This window comes from Lemur catta, chromosome 16 (genome assembly GCF_020740605.2).
Source record: "Lemur catta isolate mLemCat1 chromosome 16, mLemCat1.pri, whole genome shotgun sequence".
NCBI lineage: Eukaryota > Metazoa > Chordata > Mammalia > Primates > Lemuridae > Lemur > Lemur catta.
Window position 1 is genome coordinate 3,194,961 of NC_059143.1, and position 14,630 is coordinate 3,209,590.

General features: G+C 52.6%; 1 protein-coding gene across 5 annotated transcripts in view; it reads left to right on the forward strand.

The window, feature by feature from the left end:
- IMPA2 (inositol monophosphatase 2) overlaps nucleotides 1-13,771 on the forward strand; it is a 52,834-nt gene extending 39,063 nt beyond the window's left edge. The window contains exons 6-9 of one of the 5 annotated variants that reach the window (XR_006729272.1): nucleotides 6,288-6,396; nucleotides 6,967-7,118; nucleotides 8,438-12,546; nucleotides 13,511-13,771. Coding sequence is in view for 1 of the 5 variants with exons in the window: in XM_045527798.1 (XP_045383754.1) it covers nucleotides 6,288-6,396; nucleotides 6,967-7,118; nucleotides 8,438-8,553 (377 nt within the window). In the remaining 4 variants the exon portion in view is untranslated. Of the gene's footprint in view, nucleotides 1-6,287; nucleotides 6,397-6,966; nucleotides 7,119-8,437 lie in introns of all 5 variants that reach the window. The other 4 variants (XR_006729273.1, XR_006729275.1, XR_006729274.1 and 1 more) reach the window with 4 other exon arrangements.
- Nucleotides 13,772-14,630: the final 859 nt, after the last annotated feature.

Sequence of the window (14,630 nt, forward strand, 5' to 3'; positions counted from 1 at the left end):
ATTCCCCGCCCGCAGCCCCCCCGGGTGGCCCGCGGTGGTGCCCTGGAGTTTTACTCGCCCGCAGCCCCTCGGGTGGCCCGCGGTGGCGCCCTGGAAGATTCCCCGCCCGTAGCCCCTCGGGTGGCCGGCGGTGGCGCCCTGGAGGTTTCCCCGCCCGCAGCCCCTCAGTTGGCCCGCGGTGGCGCCCTCGAGGATTCCCCGCCCGCGGGTCCCGCAGACACTCCGCGCTGCCCCCTCCCTCCTGCGCGGAGGCGGAGCCGGGCTCTGCCGCCCGCCTGTGCTGGGAGCTCGGGTGCAGCCGCGGGGGGCGGCTCTTCGTAGGTCGTGTGCGCTGTCTTGTGCTCTCATACTTGCTGTGTTTATCAGATGGAATTGAGAGAGTTTAAAAACTGTGGGGTGTTACATAGGTTTCTAATTATGTCTTTGCCAGGATTCTAGAGAGTACCTTTACCCCAAAATTTCTTGGATTTTTTAAAAATAATTTATTGAGTTCAAAGTCAAATAACCTAAAATTAACTGTTTCAAAGTGAACAATGCAGTGGCATTTAGTCCGTTCACAGTGCTGTGCGGCCTCCACCCCGCGAGCACCAAGGCAGCTTTCCCGCCCCCACCCCCAAGTCAGGCCCAGTTTCTCCCAGCCCCTGGCAGGACTGTTCTGTCCAGTGCCTGTGTTTTTAAGTTAGGTGAAGTTAAATTTCATTTTCATATGGATAACGCACTGGTGTAAGTAGTCACAGGGCCAGCAGCTCTGCAGAAGTAATGATTGTCCCCTTCTCCGTAGTACTTATTTCAGTGCACACAAATGACTTTCCTCCCCTACCTTTCCATTGTAAAGTTTCTCTTAAGACAGCAGTACTTGTTGATACTCTGGGTATTTTAACTAGTATTGCTCAACCAGTAAAAGGGTTTTCAAACTATCAGAAGTCACAGACCTTTCTTCACCCTAAAATCTATTTACTGAAAGAATATACAGAGATGCCTTACTTCAAAATCTACTAGATTTTTTTTATTATGGTAAAACATATATAAGATTTGCCATTCAAATTGTTTGTAAGCACACTGCTCAGCAGCAGTGACTACATTCACAGTGCTGTGCAGCCATCCCCACTATGCATTCCCAAGTTGTTTATTATCTCAAACATGTGCCATACCCATTATAGAATAACTCTGTCCCCCCATGAAATCACAGAATATTTTGAATTAAAAGCATATAAGTATTTGATTAAGAGCTAAAATGTGGTAAATATAGGACAAAGGTTAAAAAAAATGCAAAAATTATAGTAATTGTGGAAAACCAGTCAGAAATAATCACAAGACAAAAGTAGAGGAGATCATAATAAATTGCCTGTTTCCCCTTATCTGAAGAAACATAAAACAGTAGAAAGCATTTTGCCTACAGGTGGCAACACTCAGACTTCCTCTTTACTCTGTTCTTGATTTCATTGGAAAAATATTAATACGCAGGCAAGGATAAGAAAGACTGAATTCACGGCAGCCAGAAGAAGGTGCTGGATGCACAGCAGCGCTTTCACAAATTGGAAAATGGGGAAGAAACTCCTTTTTTTTCACAAAATCAGCATCCAGCCTGAGTTAACTCTGGTACCCGCCTCATGAGCAGGTCACCTCATATTGGTGACACGGGCTGGCAGTGCCGTCTGGAAGAGAACAAGGGCGTGCTAACTGTGAGAGATGGCTGTTTCCTCCACATGACTCAGCTTCCCTTTGTGAAATAGCCCTGGCATCAGGGTTGGTTTAGAGAGAGATGTTGTCCTGGTCCTTTGGCTCCTTGCTTGGAAGAATCCCAAGCTGGGCTGCGCTGGAGTGATGACAGACACGAAGCATTTCCACACAAGCAGCTTTCACTGCAGATCGAAAGTAAGTTCCAGAGAGAACAGGTCTGTCCTGTGAGTGGAAAAGACCCTGAGTTTAAAGACAGAGTATGGAAAGTATAGTACAGTCTGAAGGTCAGCAGAGAATGGACTGCGCCAATAGGGAACAGTGTCATCCCAGGGTTAGGGTTGTCCTTTATGCTAATCCCTAATAATATGTTAAGCTGGGGTGGAATATTCATGTATTTTCAGGGAAGTGGGTGGAGATTCCCAGAATCACGTACCCTCCCATTTTCTGTCCCTGTATGGCTGGCTCCAGACTCGTGGCACTAGGGGTGTGATTTTTGCTGTGCTAATGGAGAAAGGTTACCTGCTAACAGGTTCTCCATTCCTCTGCACATGCCCCGGTGGAAGGAAAGTCCCCAAACCACCATTTCCCGCTGTTGTGGTTTGTACTCCCTCATTGGTCCGTGCCACCTGTGTACCCTCACCCCTACCTAACTCTGGGGTACTCTCCCTGAGTCAGCCCTTCCTCAGGTGCAGAGACTGGGCCAGGCCTTGGCAAGTGGTCACATCTTCTGTTCCTGGTTAGGGGTAGGTGCTTGTCTCCCTATGAAAATTCATTGTTCCCCTAGTTCCTGGGGGATCTTCAGTGTCTTCTTTAATATCTTCCCAGGGTGACTAAGACTGGAGCCAGGGAACGCCCTGTAAGTACAGACTTCATTCTCTTCATCTTGTCTCTCAGAGAAAGTCTCTCTTAAAGTATATATCTGGCAGTAAGGGATACTTGTTGGGGACGTGAAAATAATATAGGATCTCTCACACCCTGGCGAGGTTGCTGGAAGGTGTGTAAAATTGATGCAGCTTTTCACAGGGCAGTTTGGAAAATTATATCAAAATCTAAAATACACACACCTTTTGATTCAGAGATCCCACTGCTATCAATCTATCTTTAAAAAAATCAGTATGACTGCAGACCTGTGTGGACAGATATTTATTTTATAATTGTTTATAAGAAAAATGGAAAATGTTCATCTCTAGGGCAATGGTTAAATAAACTGCAGTTATTGCAGTGAATGGAATAGCATGTAGTTGTTAAAAGCAAGGTACTGATGGTAAAGGACGTATACGATATGTTTTTATGTCAAAACAGTAATAGAGTAACCTACAAAAATGTTTTTAAAAATACTATGGGTACACGTGTGGGTGTGTGTAAGATTTGAAGTAAATTAGAAATAGGATTGGGGGTGGATACAATGATTTACACCTGTAATCCCAGCACTTTGGGAGGCTGAGGTGGGAGGATTGCTTGAGTCTGGGAGTTGGAGACCAGCCTGGACAACATAGCAAGACTCCATCTCTACAAAGTATAGAAAAATTAGCTGGGTGTCGTGGCATGTGCCTATAGTCCCAGCTACTCAGGAGGCTGAGGCAGGAGGATCGCTTGAGCCCAGGAATTCAAGGTTGCAGTAGCTATGATGATGCCACTGCACTCTAGCCTGGGCAACAGAGCAAGACCCTGTCTCAAGAAAATAAGAAAAGAAATAGGGTGGGCTTAGGCAGGATGTCACTGCCACTAGACTTCCTTTACCCTGCATGGCCTCCTCTGGGACAGTTCATCCTTCCTTGATTTTCCTGGCTAAAATAACATGCAGGCCATCTAGTTTTTTCTTTTCTTCTCTTTTCTTCTTTCTTCCTTCTGCTTTCGGATCCACAGCAAAATTGAGCTGAAGGTGCAGAGGGAAAGTTCCCACGTTCCCACCCATGCAGCCTCCCCCACCATCAGCATCCCCACAGCCAGGTGTGTTGTTTCCACTGAGGAACCTGTGCTGATACATCGTCATTGCCGCATGCCCATAGTTATACTCAGGCTCACTCCTGGTGTGTTATACATTCTTTTGACAAATGTGTAAAGGACGTGTGTCCACCACTGCAGTGTCATTCAGACTGGTTTCACTCCCCGGACATTCCCCTGTGCTCCCCTCTTCACTCCTCCCCGCCCCGCCACCGCCAGCCCCTGCAACCACCGATCCTTTCACTGTCTCCAGTTTTGCCTTGTCCAGAATGTCAGCAGCTGGAGTCACACAGTATGTAATTTTCACACTGGCGTCTCGCACTTGCTAACATGCACTGAAGTTTCGTCCGAGGCTTCATGGCTTATGGCTCATTTCTTTTTAGCACTGAACAATATTGCACTGTTTGGATGGACCGCAGTTTACCATTCACCTCCTGAAGGACATCTCGGTTGCTTCCAAGTTTTGGCAATAATAAATAAAGCTGCTGTGAATGTTCATTTATAGGTTTTTGTGAGGAAACATAAGTTTTCAACTCCTTTGGGTGAATACCAAGGAGCGCCATTGCTGAATCCTGTGGTAAGAGTATGTTTAGTTTTCCAGAGTGGCTGTACTATGTTGCAGCGAATGAGGGTTCCTGCTGCTCCACGTCCTCGCCAGCCTCTGGTGTGGGCGCTGTTCTGGGCTCGGGGCACCCTGACAGTGTGTAGTGGTGTCTCCTTGCTGTGTTAATTGGCACCTCCCTCGTGACGTGGGGCATCTTTTCATATGGTTTCTGGCCATGTCTCTCTTCTTTGGTGAGTCCAGTTTCTATTCTTAATCTTCATTTAACAGGAACTCCCAAGTTACCATACATTATCTTTCAAAAGGGCATTTTTAACTAAAATATTATAATTCAGAATTAATTTCCCCCCAAAGTTAGTGTTGTACATAGTATTAGAGTCTTATAAAATGAGAGCTCCCGTAGAAGCAAAGGGGCAGGTGGATCTCTCAGTTTCTGTCTGAGAGATTTCCTAGGTAAGAGGATGATTCGGAAATGGAGACACAGAATTGGGCCCCTGAGCAAAACAGCTTAACAGTGGCGGTTTTTCCTCCCTTGTGGAGCGGCTTTGTCTTGTCATCTAAGCACACCTGGTTTGGCTACGTCCTGCCTGTGCAAGGAGGCCTGACGGGATGGCACTGAGGTTGGGCTGTGTTTGGGTATGAGGAAAATTCTACTTTAACTCAAAAATTTCTCCCATGAATTGAAAATACTAGTAATGTAACAAACCAAACCAAAACAGAGGCTCTTGGCAGTGCTTCCTTCCGTGCCGGCATCGAGGGAAGGCACTCGCTCGTGCAGTAACTGTCGAGCGCCCACCGTGCCTGGCCCTCTTGGTGTCTTTTCCTTCACAAGAAGTCTTTTTTCACCCTGGAAAAATACCATCTCCGTTTGTGGCCAGGTAAGGGTAGGGTTTCGAGGGCGAGCGATGGAAAGCTGAAGTGGATCCTGTCCACGACATCTGGCAGTGATGACGCCAGCACCAGGACCGAGGCCCCGTGGGTGGTGTCCGTAGGGCAGCCCTTGCCCAAACACCCAGGAGGAGGCGTGGGCCCAGCTTGCGTGCTGGGTGTGTCTGCGGTGAGCAGCTCAGCCCTCCTGGAGGCAGGCTGCTTTGGCGTGGAGCCAGGTGCTTTTCAGAAAGTGTTCCAGTGTCAAATGAGAGCTCCCATAGAAGCAAAGGGGCAGGTGGATGTCTCAGGTTCTGTCTGAGAGATTTCCTAGGTAAGAGGATGATTCAGAAACAGTGACACAAATTGGGCCCCTGAGTGAAACAGCTTAACAGAGGCGGTTTTTCCCTCCCTTGTGGAGTGGCTTTGTCTTGTCATCTAAGCACATCTGGTTTGGCTACATCCTGTCTAAGCAGGGAGGCCTGATGGGACATGACCGAGGCTGGGCCATGTCTGGATGTGTGGAAAGCAGGGACAAACCACGCCAGTCCCCCAGCGGTGAGTCAGGGATGGAGACGGAGTCCCAGGCACGTCCCTGGCCCCGAGCTGGCTCACCCATGCTGGCAGCTGGCAGCGTTGCACCCGTCACGCAAACGTGTCCCCAGCACACCGCCTGCGGTGGGAGCATGGAGGGCCCAGAAATGGCAGGCGCAGCCTCTGCTGTGTCCAGAGGATCGGAGCTTCCCTTTCCAAAGACAATGTCGTTGAAAGTCGCTTTCTCCAAGGGTGTGTTTCCGTCTTTGTGATCACAGCCGTCAGAGAATGAGGCATTTTTTTTCCTCCAAACATTGGGTGTTCCCAATTTGGAGTCATTTTGGTTTTATCTGTGATTGAATGATGGTGATTTTCATAAGCCTCTAGATCCTTCCAAGGTCTTCGTGCTACCTGTGTAAGACAAAGTATCCCAGCAAAGAGCGCCGAGAAGTCTGCCCCGCCAGCCGTCTGAAACAAGTGGTCTGGCAGGAGTGAAGGCGAGGTAGAGCCGGAGCCTGGGTTCCGCCCTCCTCTTCACTGTGTTCTTACTTTCCGACACGGCTACCAGAAAGCTGTACGCATGAACCACTCATGACATGATCCTTACTCTGGAAAGAAAGGCTCACATGTGAGGTTTGCTTCAGGGCAAACCCCGACTGCTTGGTTGATTTTCTGATGCTGGGAATTCTTTCTGTTGCAGATCTCTCCAAGGCCTTGGTTCTGACGGAAATCGGGCCCAAGCGTGACCCTGCCACTCTGAAACTGTTCCTGAGCAACATGGAGCGGCTGCTCCACGCCAAGGCTCACGGGTACGGACTTTCAGTTCTGGGAGCACCTGTGGCCAGAGGGGAAGGCTCCAAACACACGCTCTTGCTAAAAGCCCCAGGGTTTTGAGGACACCCCTGTGTGGCAGGAGCAGGAGGGGGCCGTGTGCGCCACATGGTGACACCAGGCCCAGGGAAGCTGGGCTGTGGGTCTGGCCTCTGTGCGATGCCACACTCCAGTGGCTGTGGGGCCTGTGTCCCTTGTGATGGGTGTTTACAGAATCTGCGTAAATGACCTCAGGGATCTCAGACAGAGCGCCTCGCGTGTCCTTAGAGTCCTCCCTAAGTGGCCCGGGCTTCAGACGGATGCTGCGCTGATTTGCCTCCTAAATGGTGACTGAGGCCCAGCCTCATGGCTCTTCCTCCCTGCGGGTCTGTGCTGTGACGACATTGACAGTCAAGCCCAAGAGAATTAGAAATTCGGGTCTATAGCTGCACTAGCCACATCTTGGGGGCTCTGAGGCTGTGCCAGGAGGGGTGACCACGGAAGTCGGCCACACGCTGCGTGAAGAACCCCACCTCCACCTGCAGCCGCCCTCCTTCCCTCTCCCGCAGGGTCCGAGTGATCGGAAGCTCCACCTTGGCACTCTGCCACCTGGCCTCGGGGGCCGCCGACGCGTACTACCAGTTTGGCCTGCACTGCTGGGACCTGGCAGCCGCCACAGTCATCATCAGAGAAGCAGGCGGCATCGTGATGGACACTTCGGGTGAGCCCTCCTGTCCCCTGGTACAGCTGCAGAAACTAGACGGTGACGCTGTGGGCAAGGCGCTTCCGGGGGTCCCTGTCACACTGAAATCCCCCACTTCTCCAGAGTTTCTGCCGACAAGACTGTGCCAGGGTGCCATGAGGCAGTGCCACCCCACCCCTCAGCCTGGCCTTCCTGCCACCCCGCCAGGCTGTAGGATCAGGGTATCTTGACCGGATAACAGCGGCTCTTCATGCTCACACACCGTCGACAGTTTTCTAGGGGCTTCCACACATACCCAGAATCCGATGAGGTAGACAGAGCGGGTGTCGTGTCCCCCAGGTATCTGAGGTCAGGTGCTTCTCCACCACCCCACGGCTTGGTGTTGGGTCAGCACCAGTGCCGGGCACTCGCCTCCTGCTGGGTTTCAGGACCGTGGATAGGGAAGATGGCCAGTCGTCTGCATTGGGGTCACAGGAGCCCCAGCGACTGGCCTGCGAGCTGAGTGAGCCCCTGTGTCATGCCTCCTGCTGTGTCCGCTTGCTTCAGACAGACCGAGGGGCAGTCAGGCCAGGCGGCTCTGGCCAGACCCACTCTCCCCTGGCTCTCAGCCCAGAGCTTGTTACGGAAACACTGTGGCCCATGCGTAATTATTGGGTATGAACAGTGAATCTTTCGTAGTTTGAGTTCTCCTTTTTTCCTATTTCTCCTTTGAAAGACCCTAATTGCGCTAAGAGAAAGGTATAAAATGAAGAGGTGTCAGCTGTAGTGGACTAAGTAGGCAAGTTTCACATTTTAAAAGCCCCCAGCACTCTGGATTCTACCACGAGCACCTCGAGGCTCGAGGATGTGTGTGCAGGTCTCCAGTCACGCGATCGGTCCTGTTTCATACCCCCAGGAAGACGCAGGGCTTCGTTGTCTGCCCCCACCTGCTCAGAGTGTGGTCCCCAGGGCAGAAGGGCACCCGTGGGGCTGTGGGACAGGTCGGCTTGGCCCTGCCCAGACTGCTGAGTCACAGCCTGGATTCACAAGGCTCCCCATCCTGTCTGACCACGCTGGCCTTGCACTGTGCTTTATGTTCTCCCAGTGCAATCTCTAAGATGCCGGCAGCTTCGGGGACTTGCTCGTCTGTACGGCGCTGGACTGGTGGGAGGTGACGGGCCCTGTCCCTCTCTTCCTTGCTGGGCTCACTCCTAGCCCACCGGTTTGCTACAGGTACTGGGACTCGGCATAGTCCTGTGCGCTGTTTTCCGTGGCGCGTGTGTGTACACTAAGTTGTTACGCAAGGTTGTCTGGCCGTCTCCAGTAACAGGGACCTGGCTCTCCCCTGTCTTCCCCAGGTGGACCCCTCGACCTCATGTCCTGCAGAGTGGTTGCTGCCGGCACCCGAGAGATGGCGATGCTCATAGCTCAGGCCTTGCAGACTATTAACTATGGGCGGGACGATGAGAAGTGACAGCCGCGGACAGCAGAACAACTCTGAAGGCTTCCGTGGGGTGCTGCGGGGCTCCCTGGGGAGCGGGTGGCCCGGCAGCCTGCGCTCCTGGCCAGCGTCTCAGGCTTTGCTCCCTGCTACCCCAAAGGGAAATGTCCTGCTAAAGTGTGCGGCAAGCCTTTTAAATCCACTTCTCTTTCACCGGGATTCGGTGTTTGGCTGGTTTCTCTCTGTAATCACATGTAGCCTTTTCAGGTTAGTACATGTTCCTCTGTCGGAGTCAAAACCCGAATCTCCTACGAAATGCATGTTGATAATCCAACCTTGATTTTTTCCAGAATACAAATCTCAGGTAATAAGGTTTAGGACTGCCGTCAGGCGGGCTCGTTCCCAGGCCCCCTGCTACTCCAGAGTGCAGTCAAGCAAAGCCAGGCCTGGCCGCCTGGCCCCCGGTGGGCGCTGCTTCCCACGAGCCCGCGGGATGGCGGCTTCACGCGAAACCCAAGGTTGACGGTGGACGACATTGGCCGCCTTTGACAAGCACTCTGCAAACAGCTTCAGTAACTGTCGTGTCAGTGTTCAAAGTCCAAGATATGAGACCAACTGAAGGAAAACTAACAGCCCAAAAACAAGCCTCTGAAATGCTGTTGTTGTGATCCATTTAACGGGGAGAAATTGTACCATATTTCCCAGGCCTTGTTTGTTGTTTCTCGTTAGGAGGCAGATTCCCGTATGGGAAGGATCCTGATGAGCCTGCTAGCCAGCCGGGCGTCCTTTCTGAAGTGCGAGAATTGAGAAAGTCGGTCTCAAGACAGAAAATCCCGACCCACTCTTAACGTTTCCTCTCATCTTCCTGGTTTGCTGTCAGCACGTGCAGGGTGTTTGGGTCTCCCTGGCGTCACGGTCTGGCTCCTCAACGCCAGTGGCGGAGGGCGGCCCCTAACCTAACCCCGCCACATTCACCAGCTCACCCGGCAGCTTTGTCAGCCCTGGCCGGCCACGCGACCCTGCTGCAGGCGCTGGGGGCCACTCGGACACCCTGGCCCCAGCCGTCCTGGGCGAGCCACAGAGGCCCGGTCACTGCCCAGGGACAATCTGAGAGGGATTCCACGGAGGAGGATTTTCGGGGAACAAAATGCCCCAATGCCTTGCCTCCACTTCCCCTGGGCTGCTTTTTGATAAATTTACTGTCTAAAGGAAGGAGTTTCCTCTTCTGGTCCCAGTAGGGTGGCCAGGTGAGCCCCGACGGCACAGGAGGTGTGAGGACTCAGGTCTCGTTTGGGACTAGGAGCCCACAGTGCAGGAATCCGTCTGTGTGGGGGGCCACAGCTTCGGGGCAGGGGAGGCCCCCGAGCCTCGGGTCCCCTGCACCCTCCGGACCACGTCCTGCCTCTCATTGATCCCCCCATGGAGGTGGATGATTCTTCCAGAGACGCCCATCCCACCCTGAGATCTTCCACGTTGTGAGAATGTTCCAGGATGACATCCGTCTCTGTTCTGATTGTAACTGTTAGGTCCATGAACAATAACTGGTATTTGAAGAACAGTAGCCCTCTCGCCCTCCCCGTGTTCCCCAGGTGATGCAGCTCTGTCCCCTCCCCAGGCACTGGGGGCGACCCCTCCGCCTGGGTGTGTCATCCCGCAGTCACTGAGGAGCGTGCCGCGCCCTGCGTCCTCTGCTGTGCCAGCCCAGGCTCCCTCTGCCCCTGGGTCATGCACGCCACCCTGTGGAAGCCCTGGGTGGCCCAGGGCCCCGAGCGCGCAGCTGCTGAGGCACATCCGCCACGTGCCCTGCACAGCTGGGTTATAGAGCCCTGGTGGGACACCTGTTCTGTCCTCGCTGTGTCACCTCATTCCCGCTACCTGTGCCACAGCCTGTCAGGGTCTCCTTGGGCCCCGGTGCCCCCTTCCAGCCTGGCGCCGTCTCTGGGAGCTTCTTATCTTCCCGTTTGCTCAGCGTGCTGTCGGCAGCTCGCACTCAAAGCGGGGAACATTGGCAGATCGAGAGAAGCGCTGAGTCCTTCAGCGCCTCACCAGGAGCTCTCCCACCTCTGAGGGTGGCCACGAGACCAGTGCCCAGCGCAGTCACCGTGCTGCAGCCAGCTCACGTCTATGCATGGGCCAGACGATGGCAGTGGGTCCTGCCAGAGGTCTTGCTGAAAGCCGGGTTCACAGAGCTGTGCTAACACAGTAGCCATTAGCCACGTGCAGCTACGTAAAGTTGAGTTAATTAAAATGAGATTACACTTAAAAGCTCGGTTCCTTGGTGGCTCTGGCCACGTTTCCAGTACTCAGTTCTCACATGTGGCTGGTGGCTGCCACGCCGGGCAGTGCAGAGTCATGGTCTCAGAATGTGCTGTTGGGTGGCACCACACAGTGACTCTTTAATAATCTGAAATCTTGGTTTATTTTATATAAGTCTATTTTACAGAATCTGCATTCTTCTCTGTTTTGTTTTTTTTTTAAGTCTCCAGTCTTCAAAGAGTCCCTGTTGCAGTCTTGCCCATGAGGCGACCGCTGTGTGATGGCACTGGGCAGCGTGGAGCAGGGTCCGGAGGACCCGGCCTGGGCCAGGCAGGGCCAGAGCAAGTTACGCGCCTGCTGTCACACAGTGGAGCCAGACTGGAGTCCTAGAGCTGCAGACAATTCTGTGACACTGACTCCATAGGGCAGCCCTAAAGGGAAGGGAGCGGGAGGGGCAGCTGGCAGCTGCGGGCTGGTGGCGCGTCTGTTGGAGAGCTGGCTGAAGCGCCTCCTCTCCCGCCGCCCGGAGGCCAGGCCGCCTGCTCTCCGGCCTCAGCCCAGGCTGCAGCTGCTGCCTCCTGACAGTGCAGAGGGGACTGAACGGGGGGCGTGTGAAGACCGGGCCAGTGCCCTGCACGTCACTGGCACCCAGTAGATGTGAGCACTTCACCAGCACCCAGAACCTTCCAGCCCGAGCTTCCCCAGATGAATTTGAGAACCAGGATCACCCAGGTACCCAGCGGCGGGTCCCAGCTCCACGCAGTGCACATCCAGGACACCTGGGACAGGCACTCAAACAGAACCAGGGCGAGCAGCCAGGGAGTGGCAGAGCATCTTCTTCTAGGTTCTGTTTCTGCTAAAGTAACTTCAGGACAACAGGAAAGGAATCTTCTGCTGCCCCTAATCCCAATGTTGCGGGCCGCCCCTCCTTCCCAGTCCTTGTGCTGCTTATCTGTCACACAGATAGAAATGTGTACCAGCTTGGCCACTGTCCTGCACCTGACACAGCTGTGAATTGGGCCAGATTCTGCCTGGTGAGGAATGACTTGCTGGGGGCCTCAGGGCCACTGGTGCCTTAGACTTTTCCAGAAGCCAGCAGAGATTCTTTCAAGTGCCTGCCTTGCTCGGTGGGAGCAGTGTCATGTGTTGCTACTTCTGGGCAGAGAGACACCATCTGTGCACCCAGGAGTGCTGAGGTTCCAGAGTGCGAGGGCCGCCTGGACACCTACAGCCAATGCCGTCTTCATCCCTCCCCCAGAATCCTGTGTGCGTATGTGTGTGACACATATGTTATATATTAAAGCCATATTCAAATTAATTTGGGGCAACCAAAATACGTAAGAACTTGGATTCGATTTTCCCAATGAGGTTAGTTGTGACAAATTTTGAGGATTCGTGATATAAATGAAAGCAGTTATTCCAGTCAAGGGGGGCGAGCTGTGTAGGTTTCTGGTGGGGGATGGAGCAGGATGGGGCTCGGGGAGGTTTCGGGGCTCAGATGATAGAATAACTGACCCAGGGAGCTCTCACACACGTGTTAGAAGAGGTGATGTGTGCAAATGAGGTAGGATTGTCTAAGTCGTGTAGTTTCATACTTTGCTGCATTTTCCATAGGAAAAGGTCATGATTGCTTTTTAAAATTGTTTCGTGAGCTCCTCCCCTAAACGCTGTGCCACCCTGGGGAGCCTCCCCTGCCGTCTTCACAGTGGCCGGCTTCGCTCCTCAGGAGCTGGACACGGGCGCGCAGGACTTGGACGTGAAACGCCAAAGGTGTGCGAGGGTCGGGTGTTTCCCATCTGCTCTCTGGGGACCTGGAGAAGGGCTTGGCTTCGGTCGGCTGCAGATCCGAGAGGAGCCGCGTGCTCCACACGGACACCCCAGGGCAAAAGTTAATACTGTGTTAGGGATTGTGCTTGAAATATAGCTGTCCCATGGCCTCTGAGTGATCATGGCCACACCAAATATATGTCGGGGGAACACAGTGGCTGCCAGAAGCGAGCAGAACCGCCTGCCCTCGGTCCCCACGAGATGGAGACGCACGCTGTGCGGCCAGGGTACTCGCCGCTGTCCATGCGGGTGGCTCCCCGTGCTCCCTTCGGTGGTGCTGGGTGTGTCAGCACTCTGACAGTGTAACAGTTTAAAAGTATTTCTCCTAAATATCAGTCTCCTAATCTGTAGGCTATATTTACATGTCCCCAATCTTTAGCCATTTTATTTCCTGCCTTGAGTGAACTACTTAAGATAGTGAAGATACCATTAAAATGAAGTAGGGGGTGCCTTCTTTGAAACCTGCATGTAGTAGAAGGAAAAAGGAGAAATTTAAAAGCAATACCAAAATATGATAAAGTTCAACACTTTGAACATCGTATCTTTTAGGCATACACTTGGGATTTTGAAACATCGACCATAAATTTCTAATGCTTAAGATTAGGAAAAGAATGTTCAAGAGAGAATGAATCTATAGAAGTGTAGCTGGACAAGGATCAGAATTCTGGGTCTGAGTTCAGGTCTTGGCTCTATGCTAATTAGCCACGTGACCATGGGCATGGCATTGAAGGAAACTGAGGCCCCAAGGGTACCTGTGATGTTCGTGTATTGAAGATCTCCGGGCTCTTCCCAGCTGCTTTGCCCTCTGCCTGGCCAGTGTTACTGTCGGGAATAGAGAAGTCTGTGTTTTCCAGCTGTGAAAGTCGATAAATTTTGTTTTTAATTAACTTTCTGCATATTTCCACAGGTTCACTCCTGAGTGAGCACTGTGTCTTGCCACGTTTTGTAATAGTTCTGCCTTTGAAGAAACAGCCGATCCAGTACTGACCAACTGCCCTGTCTTTCCAAGATACCAGACAGTTCCCGCCACTCGGCCACGGGCCCCCTTGAGGAGACTGGTTTTTCTTTCATCTCTGGAAATAGCTTGATTTGTCATCTTACTGCTCTGTTTGCACAAATTTTGTTTAATAGAACTTTTCAATAAATAGTATGGATTTTTTAAATGAGAGTTGAAAACGTATGCTCAAATTTCTCTGAATTAGTAATTATCCCTTTAGACTTAGATCTGTTTTTATTTTCTCAGAATATACTCAAAACAGCTCTTCTGTACAGATATGCAAGAAATACCTTAAATTCTTCCATGTGGATTTTTAGATAAAATGCTCATTCGTCGTGGAATGTTTCTTAGTTCTCAAATGTGCTACGTTTCCTTCAGAGAAGTGACTCCCTGCAGGAGAGGTCTCTCCCGGCCCGAGGGCAGCCGAGGCCGAGGAGCGGAGCTTACGCAGGGGCCCGCTCCTCACTCGCCTGGCCTGGGACCTGGGGCTGACTCGGCAGCTGCTGGTGCGAGCATCGTCACCGCGGCTTCAGGGGGAGCAGAGCCGACCTTGGAGAACGGGCAGCACCGGAGCCAGGGCAGGGCACACGCTGCCTCCAGAACCCCGGGCTGGCCTGGCCCTCTGCCCCAGTGGTTCTCCCGGAAGCCACCTGGGCTGCTCGCTTCCGTGACCGGCAGGGTCAGCACGACTGCCCCCTGAACCATGTGCTCACCTGATCTTCGGGGAAGCCATTCATTCAGAAGCCCACTCACCGGCTTCCCAATGCTTCCCCCTAATTTTTTGCGTTTATTTCCACAGTTTTACTCAGAGTGCCTTGTGGACCAGAATGCTCTGGTGCCTTTATCATCCAATCCCAGATAAAAGGTAAAACATTTGTCCTAGTGTGTCAGTGTCATTGTCCAGACGGCTGGGAGTCAGGAACCGTGTTCAAGGGCTGTGTGACCCTGAGAAGGTCGCGTCACCTCTCTGTGGTTCCTGGGGAAGTGCGAGAGGTGGGCCTGGCTGGCCTCCCTCAGAGCTGTCAGGGGA